The sequence below is a fragment of the Arthroderma uncinatum genome (assembly GCF_011692745.1).
Source record: "Arthroderma uncinatum strain CBS 119779 chromosome Unknown scaffold2, whole genome shotgun sequence".
Taxonomy (NCBI): domain Eukaryota; kingdom Fungi; phylum Ascomycota; class Eurotiomycetes; order Onygenales; family Arthrodermataceae; genus Arthroderma; species Arthroderma uncinatum.
The window spans coordinates 4,580,613-4,598,722 of NW_022983864.1; the positions used below are offsets into that span (position 1 = coordinate 4,580,613).

The 18,110-nt window shown below is 49.4% G+C and overlaps 6 protein-coding genes across 6 annotated transcripts; 3 read left to right on the plus strand and 3 right to left on the minus strand.

Annotated features, from left to right (window-relative positions):
• Positions 1 to 1,154: 1,154 nt before the first annotated feature.
• On the minus strand, positions 1,155 to 2,009 carry GIQ15_03367 (uncharacterized protein; the record flags this gene model as incomplete). Its single annotated transcript, XM_033550784.1, has 1 exon — positions 1,155 to 2,009. The coding sequence occupies one exon, from the start codon at positions 2,007 to 2,009 to the stop codon at positions 1,155 to 1,157; it is 855 nt and encodes a 284-aa protein (XP_033407945.1).
• Positions 2,010 to 3,047: 1,038 nt separating this feature from the next.
• On the minus strand, positions 3,048 to 5,456 carry GIQ15_03368 (structure-specific recognition protein; the record flags this gene model as incomplete). The annotated part of the gene is made up of 9 exons (XM_033550785.1): positions 3,048 to 3,314; positions 3,373 to 3,445; positions 3,515 to 3,748; positions 3,804 to 3,935; positions 3,989 to 4,228; positions 4,285 to 4,817; positions 4,879 to 5,101; positions 5,203 to 5,304; positions 5,422 to 5,456. 9 exons carry the CDS (start codon positions 5,454 to 5,456, stop codon positions 3,048 to 3,050), a joined length of 1,839 nt encoding a protein of 612 aa, XP_033407946.1.
• Positions 5,457 to 6,080: 624 nt separating this feature from the next.
• Positions 6,081 to 9,907, plus strand: GIQ15_03369 (uncharacterized protein; the record flags this gene model as incomplete). The annotated part of the gene is made up of 3 exons (XM_033550786.1): positions 6,081 to 7,251; positions 7,304 to 9,607; positions 9,681 to 9,907. The coding sequence occupies 3 exons, from the start codon at positions 6,081 to 6,083 to the stop codon at positions 9,905 to 9,907; spliced, it is 3,702 nt and encodes a 1,233-aa protein (XP_033407947.1).
• A 1,146-nt stretch (positions 9,908 to 11,053) lies between these two features.
• GIQ15_03370 (uncharacterized protein) lies at positions 11,054 to 13,398 on the plus strand (the record flags this gene model as incomplete). The annotated part of the gene is made up of 4 exons (XM_033550787.1): positions 11,054 to 11,168; positions 11,243 to 11,695; positions 11,913 to 12,542; positions 12,602 to 13,398. 4 exons carry the CDS (start codon positions 11,054 to 11,056, stop codon positions 13,396 to 13,398), a joined length of 1,995 nt encoding a protein of 664 aa, XP_033407948.1.
• Positions 13,399 to 14,509: 1,111 nt separating this feature from the next.
• GIQ15_03371 (4-hydroxyacetophenone monooxygenase) lies at positions 14,510 to 16,502 on the plus strand (the record flags this gene model as incomplete). Its single annotated transcript, XM_033550788.1, has 4 exons — positions 14,510 to 14,677; positions 14,766 to 15,144; positions 15,214 to 15,779; positions 15,849 to 16,502. The coding sequence occupies 4 exons, from the start codon at positions 14,510 to 14,512 to the stop codon at positions 16,500 to 16,502; spliced, it is 1,767 nt and encodes a 588-aa protein (XP_033407949.1).
• Positions 16,503 to 16,545: 43 nt separating this feature from the next.
• GIQ15_03372 (uncharacterized protein) lies at positions 16,546 to 18,045 on the minus strand (the record flags this gene model as incomplete). Its single annotated transcript, XM_033550789.1, has 4 exons — positions 16,546 to 16,985; positions 17,054 to 17,450; positions 17,512 to 17,893; positions 17,951 to 18,045. The coding sequence occupies 4 exons, from the start codon at positions 18,043 to 18,045 to the stop codon at positions 16,546 to 16,548; spliced, it is 1,314 nt and encodes a 437-aa protein (XP_033407950.1).
• Positions 18,046 to 18,110: the final 65 nt, after the last annotated feature.

The window sequence follows — 18,110 nt, forward strand, 5'->3', positions numbered from 1 at the left end:
GGTAGCGCCGAGGCTTGAGACGAAACTCTCCCTGGCCGTGTATCTTTGATCCATCTTTGGTGATATGCTGCATGAACTAACTCGTCACGTCGATGTCACTGGCCTGGACGAGATGGAGAGCCGGACCTCTGGACGTCGAATACCGCAAGGCCCTGGATGTCTACCCCGGCGTCTGTGCGAGTATATGGAGCTGGAAGTAGACGAGACCGAGATACTCCGTACGGCGCGGCTCACTGGACAGAGGCACATCCAGTCACATCGAAAAAGCGCCGATACGCAGCTTGATTCGCCCACTGACAGCTCTCAACCCTGTCGTGGGACAAGTTATGCCTCCTGCTGGGTTCCCACATGGTGCATCTTTCGCTCTCTCCCTGACGGCTCGACTTTGCCACTGGTAGCTGGACTGGACCTTTCGTATACGGAGTAGAAGTCAAGGGCGATCACAGATGGACAGGAGCAACAGTCCAGGCGGCTGGTCGACTGGTTAGTGTCACTATTACGTGCGTCTTGCTCGTACTAGTGATGCACGAGATAGGGCTGCTTTGTGGCTGAGGTTTGAAGTGCAAGGAGGCGAATATCCCAAGTGCTCTGCATATTCCTAGGCATAAACGGGCGTGTTTACTGGTGCTTCCGCCGGCCAGGTCCCTGGATCTCATGCAATCCTCAGCTCTGCTCTGCCGGACGGCCCTGCGCCAATGGACTCTTATCTCCTGGATAGGATGCTGGATGCCAGGTCTATAGCCAACGTAGCCTCGCGTGACAGGAAAAAGAAAGCATTCGACTCGCATTCGACGGCCTTCTAGCTCCTACCGAGGCTGCATATCTACACTAGGCTGTCGATGATGGCCTCAGGTGTTATGGTGAAGACTGAAATTCAAGTTTGTCCGACGTTACAGCTTCCACAGCTCAAATTGAGATCGAAGAGATGGATTGATGAATATTTGGTACATATTAATGCCGAGGCAAGGCGAGAGAATAGATTGAAAGGAAATGTGAAAGATCAGACTATGTTCCGGATAACTCCTAAGCCAGGTATAACAACATTTTGTGAACTCGAGGTAGGAAAGATAGCCCAGGGACGCATTGACGATTGATAACTCATAGCGCACGGGCTGGAAAGGAATGACGGTGGTAAGTGAATAGGTCGCGCCTCGCTATTTGGCGGCAAAGCGTTCTTTTCTCTTCTCCATCGCGGCACGGTCCGCGTCGCTCATCTTGCTGCCGCCACTGTTGTTGTTGTTGCTGTTGCCGGCGTTCCTGTTTCCGCCTCTGCGTGGCCCTCTGCCTCTGCCTCGACCAGGGAAGTTTCTACGCTTGCCTCGTCCACTCTCTCCTTCATCAGCACGTCCTCGCTTCCTTGGTCGCTCCGTAGACAAAGGTTCATCCAACCCTTTCACTTTGGCAGCCGCATCGGTGCCCTCTGTTCCGAACCTCTTGGCTCTCTCAAGTGCCTTCTGCGACTCGGTCACCGCGGGTTCATCGGCAATCCCAAACTTCGCGGCACGGGCTTTACGTTTCGCAAGTTCGGCGTCGAGATCCGTAGTTGCAAGGCCTCTAGTATAATCCACAGCAGGCTTCTTCGCAGCCTTCTCCTCGGTAGCAGCTTTGTCGTCGGCGCCGTTTGTCGCTTGTTTCCCAGCAGCCTCCCCTCCCGCAGCACCCGTCTCAGCAGTCGCAGTCGCAGCCGCAGGCGCCGTCTTCTCATCTGATTTCACGACATTCGCATCCTGCGCAGCAGTCGGTTCAGCAACGACTTTCTGTTCAGGCACAGCGACGGCCGGGTTCGCGGGAGCCTCCTTGGTAGCCGCAGGAGCAGCGTCAGCCGCATCATCATCCCAATCGATAACGTCTTCGGCCGCGGCTGCAGGCTGAGCAGGTGCAGCAGCGGATTTATCAGCCTCCTGGAGTCGCGCGACCATATCTGCCTTCTTCCCCGTATGGCTGAGACCACGCGATTTGAGGATCTCGACCAACTCCGCGTTGGTTTTCTTGCTGTATTCGACTGCCATGACGAAGTGTGTAGAGGAATATTCAAAAGAAATCAACTAAAGTGTAAACGGAGCTTGTCGAGCTGGTAGAAAAAGCAACTAGGTGTCTCGGTGTCTCGTAGGGGAGTTGTGAATGGTGATGGTTGACGTTAGGATGAGACGGCGAAGGAGGCTGGCGTTGAGTGTGGGCGGAGGGAGGCTAGGAGGAAAAACACATGAGCATGGTCTTTGATGAATACAAAGAAGGCGATGGCTATTGATTCAATTCGCTCTTGATCGCTATTGTTTTTGTCCTCCGGGTGAAGCTGGCGATGTCCAAAAGTCGCGTTGAGCTTTCATCTTACCTAATCGGGACATCGCGCTAAGCGTTTCTTGGTTTCAGACTAACCGGAAAGGGATGGATGTCATGTGACGCTTATTCAGCTGCTTATGTCATTTTGAAGATCTCAGAGCAAAGATACATCCAAGAATACATCAAGAATACATCCAGGAATACACCTCAAGGATAGGTACTTAGCTCGGTCAGCCTTATGAGAAATAGAATTGGGCCTCGCACTACCGCCAGCTCGTTGGGACTCATCCTGGCTTATATCTGGATACGTGTTTCCAGTGCCTCGTTGATGTGTTGTTCAACGGCACACGCCGCTCGCTGCGCCACATATCTAACTGTGGCGGCCGAAATCGGGTCGTCGCGCTTCGTCCGTCCATCTGCACAATGACATCAACGGACTCAGGCCGAGGATAAGTGAGAGCAAAGTGAGTTGAACGTTCAAAGTATTTGGAAGCAGCTCAAAAAAAAATCAAAAAATATCCTGCCAACCTTCTTTTTGTTTTGTGCCATATTTCAAACTTAGAAACAGCGGCTATTGGGTGAAAATATGCTATGCTAGAAAGTGTAAAAAAAAAAAAACTGTCCGTGACTTGAGTCCCAAGTATACTCAGGCTGCTAGACAAATAGGAGGCGCCCAACATAGTGATACATGAATTAGGGAAGCTTCGTGAAGCAGAGAGCTGCTGAAAAAGGTGGCAAAAGAGCGGTGTTGCCATTCTAGGTGAGCCTTATTTCTGAATCTTGGTCTTCTTCTTTGGTCGCTCGACTTCTTCCTTGTCGGCATCTTCCATCTCAGCGTCACTATCTCCGCCACTGCTGGCGTGATCTGAGTCGAATTCCTCGGCCACGTCAGAGTCAGAGTCGCCTACGAAGTCTTCATCTGGTGATTCTGAGTCTTCCGCCGCGGAGCCACGGTCTTCTTGAACCTCGGCATCATCGTCGCTGGAGTCCATCATTTGGTCGTTCTCAAGAGCAGTTGCGATGAGGGTAGAAGCCTGGGGGTAGGCTGTGTTAGTATATGATGCACGCTACGAATATGGATAGAAATCCTACCTCTTCAACCATCTCGTTCTTGAATCGAAGGTTTTTGGCCTTGAAGAAGTCTTCTAGGGGTTGTTGCTCCTCACTATGGGAATGTTAGTATTTGTTTCCGTCTCAAAATTTACAACAATGTAACGGCAGTAAGAATCCATACCGGTTGATATTGCTGAATTGGTGTTCTCCCTGTCCTCCCTTCAGGGTCATCGTGATATCAAAGGTGCGGCTGGCGGAAACGGTACCGCCGACTCGAGACATCGTGATGACGGATATGTTCTCTATTTGAATGTAGGTGGCTGGCTTTGGTACGAACATGAAGCTCTTGTCCAGGCAGAATAAGAGACCTTCGTTCGCCTTGGTAGAACATTTCACGCCGCTATGGCCGTGGTGACTATAGATGTATTAGTATGTACCTAATCTCAGAATAGGAAAGATATATGTTCTACCTGGCGAAGTCTCTGGAGGGCATGATGACCTTCTTCCCCGAAAGTCCTCGGAAGACCTTTGTGACGACTTGGTGGATGGGCTCCTCATAGTGAGCTTCGAGCTTGTCCTTGTATCGAGATTGTAGTAGTTCACTGGCTCGCGTTAGTCGTAGCTCATGGTAACAAGGAAGAAGGAGCAAGCTTACTCGGTCATATTTAAATCAATGCTGATTTCATCATCTAGCTTCAGCTGCATCACCAGAAACGGGTATCGTGTCTGACCCTGTCGAAGCGGCGGGTCCAAGCCGAGAGTAATAAGGGTGTGAGTGTCGTCATTCTTGGGAAGCAAGAAGAACTTCTTAATGGATTGATATTGGATCTTATAGTCGTATGTTTTACCACGAAGTCGGAATGAGTTTTCGTACATGTCCATGTCGAATCGACCTCTGCAGAGAAATAGGTCAGTACCAGCAAACGGACGGTGAAGCCATATACCACGAACCTGGGAGTAAGATGCAACACGTCAAGGAACGTAGCAAATGTGTCACCGGCAACATCACCAATCTCAGCCTTATCCATAAGCGTCTCATAAAATAAGTTGGCAGCATTCTGCTCCTCGACCTCTTCTTCTCCATCTGCACTCTTATTCTCGTCACCTTCAGCTGGTTCATCGCCTTCTTCCTTCTTCGCCACTGTGCCCGGAATATAGAACCTCATCTCTACAAGCTCGTCTCTACCGACTCCGGCCTTGCGACCTCTGTTCTTCGTGCTGCCCGCAGGCTGCTCCTTGACGCCATTCGCAACAACATCCGTAGGCAAGAAAAATTCCACTGCGACTTCGTTCCTGCCAGCCAAATTTGTGTTTGAGATTTCCGAGTACGGGACTTCGAACGCAGGACGGTTCTGAACATTGAAGCTGAGCTCAGATTTTCCGAATTCGGCCTTTCCCCAGTTCCAGCCGCGGAGGGCGTGTTCTCTGTTCGTAAGGTTGACGCCATACCAGATCTTGAACGCTTTACCAGCTCGGTCGAAGTCCTGTTTTGTTTTATATAATGTTAGCTCGCGCATACCAAGGGCGCGTAGACGACGGCCATACCTCTTGCTCGAAGCCGTCAAGCTGGATGACCCCGCATGTGCGTGAGAATATCTTCAGCTCGTAGCCCTTTGCAGCTCGACTCCATTCGGCAGCACCGATATTGCTCTTGTCCAGGGTGAAAGTGTCGCCGCCGCCAGACGGCTTCCAGCCCATGCCACTCTCCGCGAGCTTGCATTTCCCAGGCTGCTTCGACAGGTCGAGGTATATGTTTTCAAAGCTCTCCCTAGTCCCCGTGTCAGTTCAGCTTGTGAAGGTAGCAATTTCCATGGCAGGAGACTCACATCTTGGAAGAACTGGGGATTGTAGTTACTAGAGAGAAGTTACGAGCTAGACACAGGACTCAATGTCGCAGCCTTGACGGGCTCAGGGTCGTTGCAGGCGATGTGCTCCTTTCTCAAGGTCGCTTTTTCCTCGTCGCGCTTCTTTCTATCGCGTCCAAAAGCTCTTTATCAGAGTTGGCCACTAAGCCTAAACGGGCCTTCACCTTAACCTTCGATATTTCCTCGATACAACGGCGGTTTGATGTTTCTTTTAAGATATAACCTCCGTCTAGCTCTGTTATAGCTAAGCGTAGGCATCTCTAGTCTTGAAGTAGCAGTAGTATACGCCATCTATACTCTCCCATAGGGCAAAGGGACATGAAACAGTCTATAAGTGTTCTCCTGTGACGGGGATCCCAGACCCTGTTCACACAATCAGGGCTATCACATCTATAGACAACAATAAGACATCTATCTATATCTACATCTATCTCATCTTCTCTTTATCTATATCTATCTATATCTTCATCCATCTCTCTTTATATCTATATCTCTCTCTTCGCATGAACGTTTATCCGGAAAAATGAGTTTCGGGCTTGGCCGCCTTTCCCCTTTCTGTACACTGACTTCGCCCTCTTGAACATCCTCAACTTCTGGTTCACTTCTACTTCTTCTACTTCGGCCTCACTGCTGTCGCTCACTCTTTTGCCCACCGAGAGTCCCTGGAGCAGGCTGCTCACAGATAGCCGACCAGCCCTCTCCCACACTCCTTTTTCACTCGTTTGTTTCTTCGCCTTGACGCTTTTCTTTCCTTTTGTGCCCTGTAGATCGCGTCATGTCCTATCTGTTTACGCCCTGACCTCTCATCAACACTATTTTCTCACACACAGCGAGAAGATACTCTGCTTGTTCACAGATCATCAAAGACGACATAGACAGGCCATGGGGCCTCGCTCGCGGTCTGGACAGAGGGTGGTGCCCAGTGACTGCCTGACGTCCATCTTCAGCCTCTTCCTGGCGCTGCCTCTCGCCCAAGCAGCACTCTTCTCTCCCACTCCCTCGCCAAACCTCGATCTCGGTCCGCTAGGCCGCATAGCTCTCGTGGGCAACTTCGATGCTGCTTCTCTCTACTCCTACAAACCAGCCAATGATGAAGGTCACGCCGGATTCAATGGCTCGCTCGCCCAGTCCCTCATCGCACCCCTTCCAGACGGCTCTCTCTTCCCCATTTCTTCCGCCGACGCCGATATCCTGGCCATGTGTCCGCTGCTAGGCAAGGATGGCTCCGTTACCAGTGTCGTTGTAGGTGGTAATTTCACCAGCCTTGGAGGAGTCGAGTCAAACGGTATCGCAATTCTCGACTATAACAACATACATATATCTGCCGTCCCTGGCATCTCTGGATCAGTCAATGCGCTTTACTGTGACAGCGGATCAAACACCGTGTATGTCGGAGGAGAGTTCAGGAAGGGAGGAGACTCTGCCAATGCGGTAACATGGTCGCCCAAGTCCGGCCTATCGAACCTCCCATTCAGCGGATTCAACGGGCCCGTCTCGTCGATTGTCCCCTCAAAGGACGGCCGAATCGTATTTGGTGGCTCGTTTGATGGCCTGGGAAACACGACAAGCCCTGACCGGAAGGATCAACAGATAGTCAACCTCTACACTGCAGAAATCACATCCGGCTCAGGTTCGACTGCTGGCGGCTTCGACAACCCCCGAAACGTCATCTGTCCCGCTGAAGGCCAATCTGGAGCAGGGAAGACGTGGTTGCTCACCGACAACGCACCGGGTTACTGGCGTGCAAAGATGAACTTTGGATTCAGACCTACGAAACTCCGAATTCGAAACGCTTTAATGGACGGACGAGGAACAAAAACATTTAGATTCACCGCATTGCCAGATGGCGGAATTCTGAACATGACTTATATCGATCCGGAAAGCGGCAAGAAGATTCCATGTGATGCAAAATGTCCTCTCTCAAACGATCCAGCAATGGCCACTCGAGACTTTCATTTCGTCAATAATGTCGGCATGAGTTCGTTCCAATTGGACATTTCAGAATGGTACGGACAAGGCGCTGGACTCACTGGTGTTGAGTTGTTCCAAGATGGTATGTACTGCTAGTTTTTTCTTTCTCTGCTTTTTTAATTAACTATCTATAGATATTTATGCATATGCTGTCGACGAACTCAACGAGCCTACTTGCGCCAGCATTCCCTATGCATCCAAGGCTACCCGGACCGGAAACTGGAATGTTCAACCCTCACAGCAAAGCTCGTCAGACTATCTATCCTCTAAAATCGACACAGCTAGCGATACGACCACGTCCGTCACGATACAGCCAGACATTAAGCAATCCGGAAACTACTCGGTCACCATCTTCACTCCAGGCTGTGTTCAAGACGGCACCTGTGCCACCCGTGGAGTCGCTAATGTAACAGCAACTTTCAAGTCATCCAAAGACGAACCTATCCAGGCATCCATATATCAAACCAACAATTTCGACAAGTTTGACCAAATATACGTCGGCCCTGTCGACGCTAGTGGTGGCAAGTTTCGACCATCCGTCACAATCTCCGCCCACCGCGATCAGGGCGTGATCGATTTTGTTGCATCTCGAGTTCGGTTCCAGTTGATCTCATCTACAGGCGGTTTGAACGGGCTCTACGAATTCGATCCAAATGCAAAGACTGTCGATACCAACTTCACTCAGTCTGCAATCAACAGGGCCGGAATTGAGCTTGAGCCAGACGCCGTCGTGAACTCCCTGGTATGGGACAAGGATACTCTCTTCATCGCAGGTAACTTTACAAACTCGTCTACCAGCAACATCGTATCGCTCTTGGATGGAAAGGCCTCCCCCTTGGCGCAAGACGGACTGGACTTCGCTGTCAAGTCGATGCAACTATTAGACGGTCTACTCTACGTTGGTGGGAACTTTTCAAACACCGCCAAAGGTGAAAATAATAAACTGTCAGGCGTTGGAGCATACTCTATATCCGACAAGAGCTGGATCCCCCTCGGCGCAGGAGTTAACGGACCTGTGACTTCTCTCGTCCGGTTCCCTGTCAATATCACTTCAGAAAAAACCGAAACAACGATCGCTGTGAACGGATTATTTACCGAGATTAACGCCGTCGATGGCCGCCCTGCTATTATGGCCAACGGGTTTGCCGTCTGGGTTCCATCGAAGAAGAAGTGGCTCCAGGAACTTAACATCAACCGCATGGCATATGTTGGACAACTCACTACCTCCGTCGAAATAGACAAAGATACCCTTCTTGCTGGCAACCTCGCTTCTGGTGGAATTGCTTCACATGGCGCCGTCAACCTGGTCGACAACAATAGGCTTGGCCTTCGCGCGTTGCCCGTCAATATCGACCTTGGCCAACCGCAGGCACCAGCTCGAAACTCGAAACGTGCCGCCGCAACAGGCGAGGTTAATCGTGGCGTCCTCACCGGGCTATTTGACATGGAATCAGGCCGCAATCTCACCATGCTAGCTGGCCATTTCACCGCAAAGACATCCGATAACTCAACCGTCAATAACCTGGTTTTCCTAAATGGTGCAGAAAATGATGTTGTGACTGGCCCTGGTCCTGGGATTGATGAAAAATCAACTTTCATGACCCTCGCAGTCTACAAAAACCTCCTCTTGGCTGGTGGAAAAGTAACTGGGCGAGTTGAGAATTCCAACGTGAACGGGCTGGTCGTATACGACCTCGGAAATAACCACAAGTACTCATCAAGTCAGCCTTCCGCGCTAGATGGTGACAATGTAGAGGTCCGCACTATCGCTCCTCGACCAGGTACCAGCGACATTTACGTTGGTGGAATGTTCCAATCCGCCGGCTCCTTGCCATGTCCATCAGTCTGCACCCTCCGAATTGACAGCAACCAGTGGAGTCGTCCCGGTACATCTCTACGCGGTGACGTCTCTGTTCTCCAATGGGCAACTAACGACAAGCTACTTGTCGCTGGAAATCTTACCGTTGAGCGTAACGAAACGATGCTCGCCGGCTACGATGCAAAGGAACAGAAATGGTCAACCATTACCGGCAAAAACTCCGAAAGCGTCAGTGGAGAAGTCAGGGCGCTTGGTCTTGCAAGAAGCGATGGCTCACGGTTCTGGATCGCTGGTAAATCTAGCACTGGCACAACCTTCCTTGTTCTTTATGACGGCGCCGAGTTCAAACCTGTTGGCCATCTGTTCGGTGACAGTACCATAATCGAGGGTCTCCAGGTCCTTCCCTTGACAAAAACCCACGAGAAGTCAGATTTCCTTGACGACAACCAAGTTCTCCTAATCACTGGCAAGCTCCAACTGCCTAGTTTTGGATTTGTGTCAGGAGCCCTCTTCAACGGAACCACCCTTGAACCGTTCATTCTCTCTAGCATGTCCGATGGTAGACCAGGGAGCATATCAGGAATATTCTCGGAAAATAAAATCGACGTCGCTGGTCATCGTGAGTATTTCAATTTTTCATACACACCCCCTTATGCCATGGAACTACAATGCTAATTCACCTTGAATAACAGGCGGACAAAAACCCAGAGGCATTGTCGTCCTCATCTCCTTCTGCATCGCCCTAGGCTGTGTCTTCTTCCTCGTCCTCTTCGGTGTTCTCCTCAACCGTTACCGCCGCCATAAACAAGGCTACATCACTGCTCCACAGGGCACAGATCGGAAACCAGATCTCAGCCGAGTTCCTCCCGAATACCTCCTGGAGTCTCTCCGGCACCGAACACCCGGTACACGTATCTAATTAATCAAACAACAACTGAACGGCCATCACTTTCTTCATGTATCTTGCCCCCCTTGCGTTAATGTACCTTCTACTTCTCACCCTACCCTTGTTCCCTATCTCTTTAAATCCCTTTTTTCTTGCTTGCTTACGGTAAATTTAATTCGGCGTTGGGACTCTAGGAAAGTAAATACCCTCTTCCAAAACTAATGTTTGGCGTTTTAAGGCTACCCTCTCTCATTCTACTTTTCTTTCTCTTCTCTTCTTTCCTTCCCCTCTTCTTACCTGATCATATCCGCCCCCTACGTTAATTCGGCGCATATGGACCAATTCGAAGTTATCCAAGGCCTTACAGACGACTACATATCTGTCGAGTTTGGCTTTTTCTTTTGACAACACTCCCGTTTTAAGGATCTAGCCTTTGGGCTGCCGTCTAGTAACTGTGTACTCCTATGCGTTTACATTCCTTCTCCTTTTTTCTTTACACTGGCTTCAAATACCATACCTTTTAGATAGCATAGCCGCCACACTACACAAAAAAACCAATTGGAGAATAATCATGAACCCAACTTGTCTTTGTTAGTTACGTAGCTGATATATCGGCCTGTGAACTTGGATTAGAGTATATAATACTTAGGTTGAGATCTAAACTGCCTTCCTTGGCTCTCTCCAACCTCCGGCGCTAGCTAGTTGATAGTTTCCGTATCCCACATTATTCAGTCATAGCTGGTTAACCGTTATCTTCCACTAAACACTCACAATTGGTGACTTATATTCTATTCTCGAATGAACATGGGCCTTTCTTTAGACTCGCGCCCGACTCTTAACCCTGGCTACGAAAGGAAGGCAACTCGAGCGCGAACCTGGGGGTCATAACGCTGCGGTAAATCCGCGGTAAGAGCTTTCGCGACGGGATGCGCTCACGAACTGGTTGGTGGGTTAATAACTATTGCCTAATTCCTAAAAGAAAGACAAAAGACATCTATCTGCCCCTCACTTTACTGTTATTTCCATTGCTAACTTGAATTGTGTCTTGATAGTCTTACATGCCGAACACGCAAGTTGAAATGCGACGAACAGAAACCACAATGCTCTCAATGCCGAAAAGCCGGTAGAGAATGCCGACAAAGCGAAGCTGTCGTCTTTCGACATCAGCAGAATGCCTCGATGAATCAGGAGGAAGAAGAAGCCGGACCTAGTGGCCGTGGAAACCTGAAGGGCTTCTACTCCTACAAAAATACATTTGGCGCAGATAGCGTCTGGCTGGAAATTCCGAAGCGAGGTATTTTGGCATTGAGACATGGCTGATAGAGCTTTGGGGATGGCTGGCTAATTCGAAATTCACCTTTTGCTCAGTGGTATTCGTCGATAATTCGGACCCGTACGCCGACGATCTAGTGGCGCAGTTTGGTGCGGACACCCCCCTAGGTACACATGAAGAATGTACATGGGGTCATGATGGAGGATACCAGGCGTCTTCCATGGATGCGCAAACGCATGGTCTGGACGCACTCTCTGCTGCCGCAACAGCGGAGAACTATCCTCTCCAGCAACACCAGCCCAGCATTGACGATGTCGCCGAGCACAACAACAGATTCGACCATATAGAGCACCATCAACCTCCAGGCTCATCGCATTCTACCCCGAACAGAGCGCAGTCTCCTGCGGCGGCTTCTCCGAGGTCTCCATCTCTATCAATTTCCTCACCAAATAACAACATTAATTTCCTTCTAAACCCGTCATCAAATGCTATATTGACACCAGTAGATCCGAATCTTCACTCTCCCGCTGATAGAAGGGTGTTCCCTGGTACGTCTCCTTCGTTGGTATCTCAAGGGTTAGACCAGGAGGCAAGAATTGCGTCCAGAGCTGGAACTGAGCATGAAGTTGCGTTTTTACTCCGACATTTTTCAGAAGGACCTGGCCAGTGGTGAGAGCCCTCAATAACTCAGTAAAGGAGATATAAAGCCAAAGCTAACTATCTATTTCTCCTATGATGAATGTAGGATGGACCTGTTTGATCTAGATCAATACTTTGGTTCTCAAGTCCCAGTGGAAGCCCTTACTAATTCATTGTTAAGATATGCTGCATGTGCATATGCCGCAAAGCAACTCGGCCGCGTCAATGGAAATAAGGCCGTAGTCGGGGGAGTCTGCCAGAAGCAAGCAAGAATGGAGCTCTGGCCCGATGCCAATAGAGTCGATTGGTATTACTATGGGGCAAAATACTACGAAAGGGCAATTCAATTATTGATGGAGGAATTGCAGCATGATGGGCAGTCCCCGTCGTTGTCTACGTTGGAAGCTAATGTCCAATCGCAGGCAGGTGAACTTGATAATGCGCTCGAACATACCAGCAAGGGACGAAAGCAATCAAGTGCAAGCGGTCAACTTGCTGGCGCACAGTCCGATGAGGTTCTTGCCGCCACTGCCATTCTCTCGGTATATGAGTTTCTAGATGCAACTGGTCCAGCATGGGATCGGCACTTAAGCGGTGTGAAATCGCTGCTGGACATCGCAAATGTTGGGATGATATCGCTTGATATCCAGGATCCGTCTGGAAATTTGGCTGCTTTAGCTCCAAAGCGAGCTGGATTATCAAAGGCAAGAAAAGCAATTTTTTGGAATTTCGCACGTCAAGATTACCTTTCGGCTTGTAAGATGGCTCTTTTTTTTGAATAGTCACTGGTCGGCCATATGCTAATGAGGTTTTAGTTATCAATGAGGGCCAAACCAGGTTAAACACAAGCGATCTAGCGCTATGGACAGAGGCAGGTATCCTTCTAGATGATGCAGGCTATGTCCAACCAAGCGGTAACATTGAGCCCAGACATCGCGACGGCAAGGATACTATGAGGGTAGACATGGTATCAAATGCCTTGATATGGATTCTTTCCAAAATTGTGGATTCCTTAGCGGCGGGGGATGATATGAATTCCGGCGAATCCCAACACCCTCTTCTCGATAGATGGCACCAGCTTCAGGCTGAGCTTGATGCATGGTATAAGGGTCTACCTAACACTTTCAACCCTAGTGCAAGGATGGAGTCGTCACAAACAGCATCGATTCAGGGTACACCAGCCTCAGAAGACGACCACCCGTTCCCTGAAGTTTGGTATAGCATTCCGATGTGCGCATCGACGATGCAACACTACCACATGGCCCGTATCTTGCTACTTACCAATAAACCGCATGAATTGACCGCAAGCAGAAGCATGGTTACAAACGAACCAAACTCTCATCGGCCAATTGAAAGCGAAATTCAACACCACAGCTATGAAATCTGTGGGATATCCATGGCTCGGCCTAGGGCGACTGTTCGCGTTCATTCTGTGCAGCCATTGTTTATATGCGGACGATGTCTAACTGCATCTCACGAACGGAAAGTCATCCTACAGCTTCTTTGTGGGATCGAGGCCGATCTAGGATGGGCGACCAAATATCGCGTTCAGCAGCTCTTGAGGGAATGGGAATGGGATGAGGCCGCCATTGACGATCTTTCAGGACCCTAGAAGTTGCTTGGGAGAATAAGCTTTCCACGAGGAAGAGGAAACACTAACGGATATACACGGCCTATCTCAGACCTGTGCATACGAATCTGCCACCCCATACATCACTGATTGCTCCAATGGCTGGGCTGCATCTCGTTTTGAATGCTTTGGCTGCACAATATCCGGAGCACCGCAATGGCATATTCACAGGGTCCCACATACAGCATGGTGGCCATGAGCCTCCGCGGAGCCAGGGACGATAACAGAGCTGATCACAGCTTCTTTAGCTGGTATCTTCTCCCGTTGTGTCTTTGCAGGTTTGATAAAGGAATATCGACTCTATTTCACACATGAGGTGGCCATCTAACCTTCAACTTAAAAGTGGTGAAGTCCGGGTTACCATCACAGCATTTCCGTGAGGCTGTCGAGGTCTGTATTCCACTCTATAATATTCGGCTCATTGGCCTTCAAGCCACGGTCATTCGTTGGGATGGATAGATGGTTATCGTTGCATTATTTGACTCTCGGCCAGTGATGTTCAATGTATGTTGCTATTGGCTGATCTGCCCGCATTCTACCCCGTCGAAGTCGCCATAGCTGCCAGTCTAGATTACCAGGCTAGACGGCCAGTCTGCACCACATACACACCCCCTTTACTCGCCGGTATACGCAAACGTTTTCTCCATGCTCGAGTTTAAACTTCCGGCTCGTCCCAAACAAGCTCGGAGGCACGTGCGGGGGAAGCAGATGCGGAAAGTCTGCCGAGCGTGGGGAAAGCTCCAAGGGGAGAAAGTAAGCCGAGTGGCCGGCACACCTTCCGCTCCTGGGCCCAGACACTCTTGCTGCCGAAATGCGCACTTGATCGCGTGGTGCAACTTGCTGCAGAAGGACACAGGGTGCATATCCCGGCCCCCTTGTCAGATATTTTCTTGTGGCGGCGCCTGGAGCGGCTGCATGGTTATTATGGTGGTATTTAATGTACCTGTGCGCCCTCTCGCTTTGTCTCTCTCGTCGTGGAACGAATGTCATCATCGCTCATCCAAAGAGCTGCTATTAAACACCTGAATCGAGGTGTATAAGATCCTCTTTTTTTTAATATAAACAGGTCAACTTTGTTCGGTAAAGTGTGAGAATGTCTCTTGACACCGATGTCCTCATTATTGGGGCTGGAATGTCCGGCCTCGGGTTCGCAATCCAGCTACAAACGGACTTCCCCCAAGCTAGCTACGAAATAATTGAGAAATCAGACGGGTTTGGGGGGACTTGGTGGGCTAATACCTACCCTGGCTGTGGATGTGATGTCAGTCCTCTTAATAGCTAAGTGGTGCTTCTCGTAATTTAATCAGAGAATACCATGTTTATTCCGATTTCAATCTAAATCTCTATAGGTTCCATCCCATGTGTATTCCTACTCATTCGATCTCAAGCCGGACTGGAGCATGAAGTATGCCCTCCAACCAGAGATATTAGCTTATTTCCGCTCTGTTGTTGAAAAATACAATATCACGCAACATATCAGGTATAACTCCATGGTCCAGACTGCGGTATTTGACGAAAAATCTGGGACCTGGCAGGTGGTAGTCTTAGACCGGAAAACGAATCTGCTAAGGCATCGACGATGCAAAATATTGATATCTGCGGTTGGCGCCTTGTCGATTCCGAAAGAGTGTGACATTAAAGGATCAGATAAGTTCCGTGGGAAGCTTTTCCACTCTGCACAATGGGATCATCAATTCAATTGGGCGGATAAGGATGTTATTGTCGTTGGTATGCAACCAGCTGACCCCATGCCATCATCAGTGACTAGCTAATGAAAACGGTGCTTTTCGGGTATAGGGAATGGGTGCAGTGCAACTCAGTTCGTTCCCATAATGACCGGCGGCGGGAACAAGGTCCGAAAGCTCACTCAGTTTATCCGTCAACCGCACTGGGTGATTGAACGCCCGAATCCTCAATATTCCCCTCTCTTCAAATGGATAATGCGTTATGTACCGCTTGCAATGAGATCATATCGAGCATGGCATTTCAGTTGGCTGGAATATTCCTTTCGGGAGTTCTATCTCGAGTCCGGGCGTAAGCTCCGGGAAGACCAGACCGTCACACATCTGGACTATATGAGACGGACAGCACCAGCCAAGTATCACGATGTATTAACGCCAAAGATCGAGTTCGGTTGCAAGCGTAAGGTTATGGATACCGATTATTTCGCTTGCCTGCACCGGGAAAATATGGAGCTGGTTGCCACGGATCCGATTGAAGAGATAACGGAAACTGGGGTAATAACTAAATCAGGGAAAGCGGTCGATGCCGATGCCATCGTCCTTGCAAACGGGTTCCAAACGCAACAAGTCCTTTACCCTTTAGATATTAAAGGCGAGAAAGGTATCTCTTTAACAGAACATGTAAGTCGACACAGTTGTCATTGTTTCAATATACTCCATGAACCGTCCTGCTTACCCAAAGGAATGTAGTGGGAAAATTTCGCCGGGAACACTCCCCAGGCTTATTTTGGTACATGTGTGTCGGGGTTTCCAAACTTCTTCATCATGATGGGCCCAAATACCGCAACAGGTCATCTCTCGGTGATATACACTTCGGAATGCCAAATAAATTTCACAATCCGCGCCATTCGGCCGGTCATGCAATCTCTCTACCCATCTCCACTCCTAGATCTCAATCCGTTTGGACGGAAACCATGTGATACCGTTGCAGTCACCCCGGCAGCAGAACGAGAGGATAACTCATGGGTTCAATCGGCCCTCAAGGGGTTTGTGTGGGCGTCCGGCTGCAGCAACTGGTACGTCGATGAGAAGACAGGGAAAAACACAATGTTATATCCCGATTGGCAGTTGAAATACTGGCTTCGCAGTATCTTTGTTCCTTTCTCGTCGGATTTCGAGTTTAAATCCAGCGAGGTACAGGTTGTCGGTACAAACCATGGACGAGGCGATAAATCGTACCAAAAATCCGTTCTGGTAGGATCAGGTTTGGGCCTGGCGCTAGTCGCTACATTCGCAGCTGGTTTGAAGTATGACTTGAAAGTCAGGGATCTGGGATTCAAAGAAAGCCACCATCTAGGTTATGTTGTGAAGGACCTGGTCAGACAGCTTATCTCGTCCAAGTAATAATGTACATATTCGTTCATTTATGTGGCTGGGTGGAAGATTTTTATTTTCGGGATCTTGATGCTCTTGTCCTTCGTTTCTTCGGCACGGACTCAAGGGGGTTAGGGTCGCCTCCAGTGCCGGTATCTGCTCCCGCCGACAACTCCCTTTTGACAGAGATTCGGGTAGTCACTCTAATTCCTCCCTTCTCTTCTTCTTCTTCTTCTTCTTCTTCTTCTCCTACTTCTTCCTTCTTCACAATGTTCACCTCCACTCTAGCTTCCACTTTCGGTGCTTCTGAAGCCTGGTCTTTAATTTCTGCTTTGGGATTTAATCGGTCAGAAAATGACTTGAGATTCGCTGTAAACAGGACACTCTGTGCCCAGCCGGCTTCCTTCCCCCACAGGTCCCTAAAATAATCACCAACAGCATCATACGTTGCCTTGTTTAAGGTCTTTTGTTTCCCTTTTCCAAATTTATAGTCACGTTGAGCAATTTGCCAGACTAGCCCCCACCCAGTAAATGTAATAAGTATTCCATGTCCATAACGCGGGCTTAAGGTTATGACTTACCGTGGGTATCAACAGGGACAGATTCACCCCAACCAAGGCCCATCAAGCAAACGCAATCCGCGACTTTTGGTCCAACGCCTTGCAAGGCAAGCAACTGTTCATGGGCGTGTCTATACCCTGGTTTTTCGCTTTCGGCCGCAACTACGGCGCTAGTAGGTTTCTGATCAAAAGCTGGCTTTTCCGGGTTCCGTAAGCTATTCAACCATCCGGCCTCCCGATCGTTTGCAACTATCAATGCAGTTTGGTAGATATACTTGGCTCTATAGCCAAACCCAAGTTCCCGAAGACGCGATTCGACACCGGCACCAGTTAGGGCTAAAGGAGCTGGGAAATCGTAATATTTCTGGTCACCTATTTGACCAATAAAGGGGCCATAGTTGACACATAATTTTTCCACCTACTCCGGCGTAGAAGGTTAAAATGCGAGCTTCAAGTTAGGTGAATAAAGGCGTACTGACCATCTGGGATATGCGTGATATATTGTTGTTACTGCTGCAAATAAAAGAAACGAGCGTCTCCCATGCATCCTGCCGCATGATTCGAATCCCAGCGAACTGTACAGCTTTCTTTTTGAAATTCGGGTCTGAGGCCGCCCATTGCTCATACAGATCAGACAAGTTATAGTCAAGATTGAAATAATGGCGGATCAACTCCTCGGTGTCGTCGTCGTCGGGTGTAGCACGCTCAGTTGCTGGAGTAGAGATTGGGGGCGTAGGGAGTGTGGTTGGTTCGACAGTTGACGGCTTATATGATCTGTACCAGAGCGAATCCGAGTCTTGTCGCAGAGAAAGAATGCGTCCGTAGAGCGAACAGGTCCATTCATCCTCTAGCTTTCGCCAGCTACGTCCATTGGTTAGCAAGCCCAGCTACCCAAGGTCGTCCCAGGGCTCTTCTTACCGAAAGCTCTGTCCGCACCGAAGAGTGGTGTTGATGCACAGCTCCGTCAGGGCCAGTGGCAGCTTGCGCCACTCTGAGAATCTACCAATGGACATGTTGGCGCAAGTTGTGCTTCGTATATCCAGCGTCTTTCGTTCTTGCGACGTTGAGTTTCCTGAGA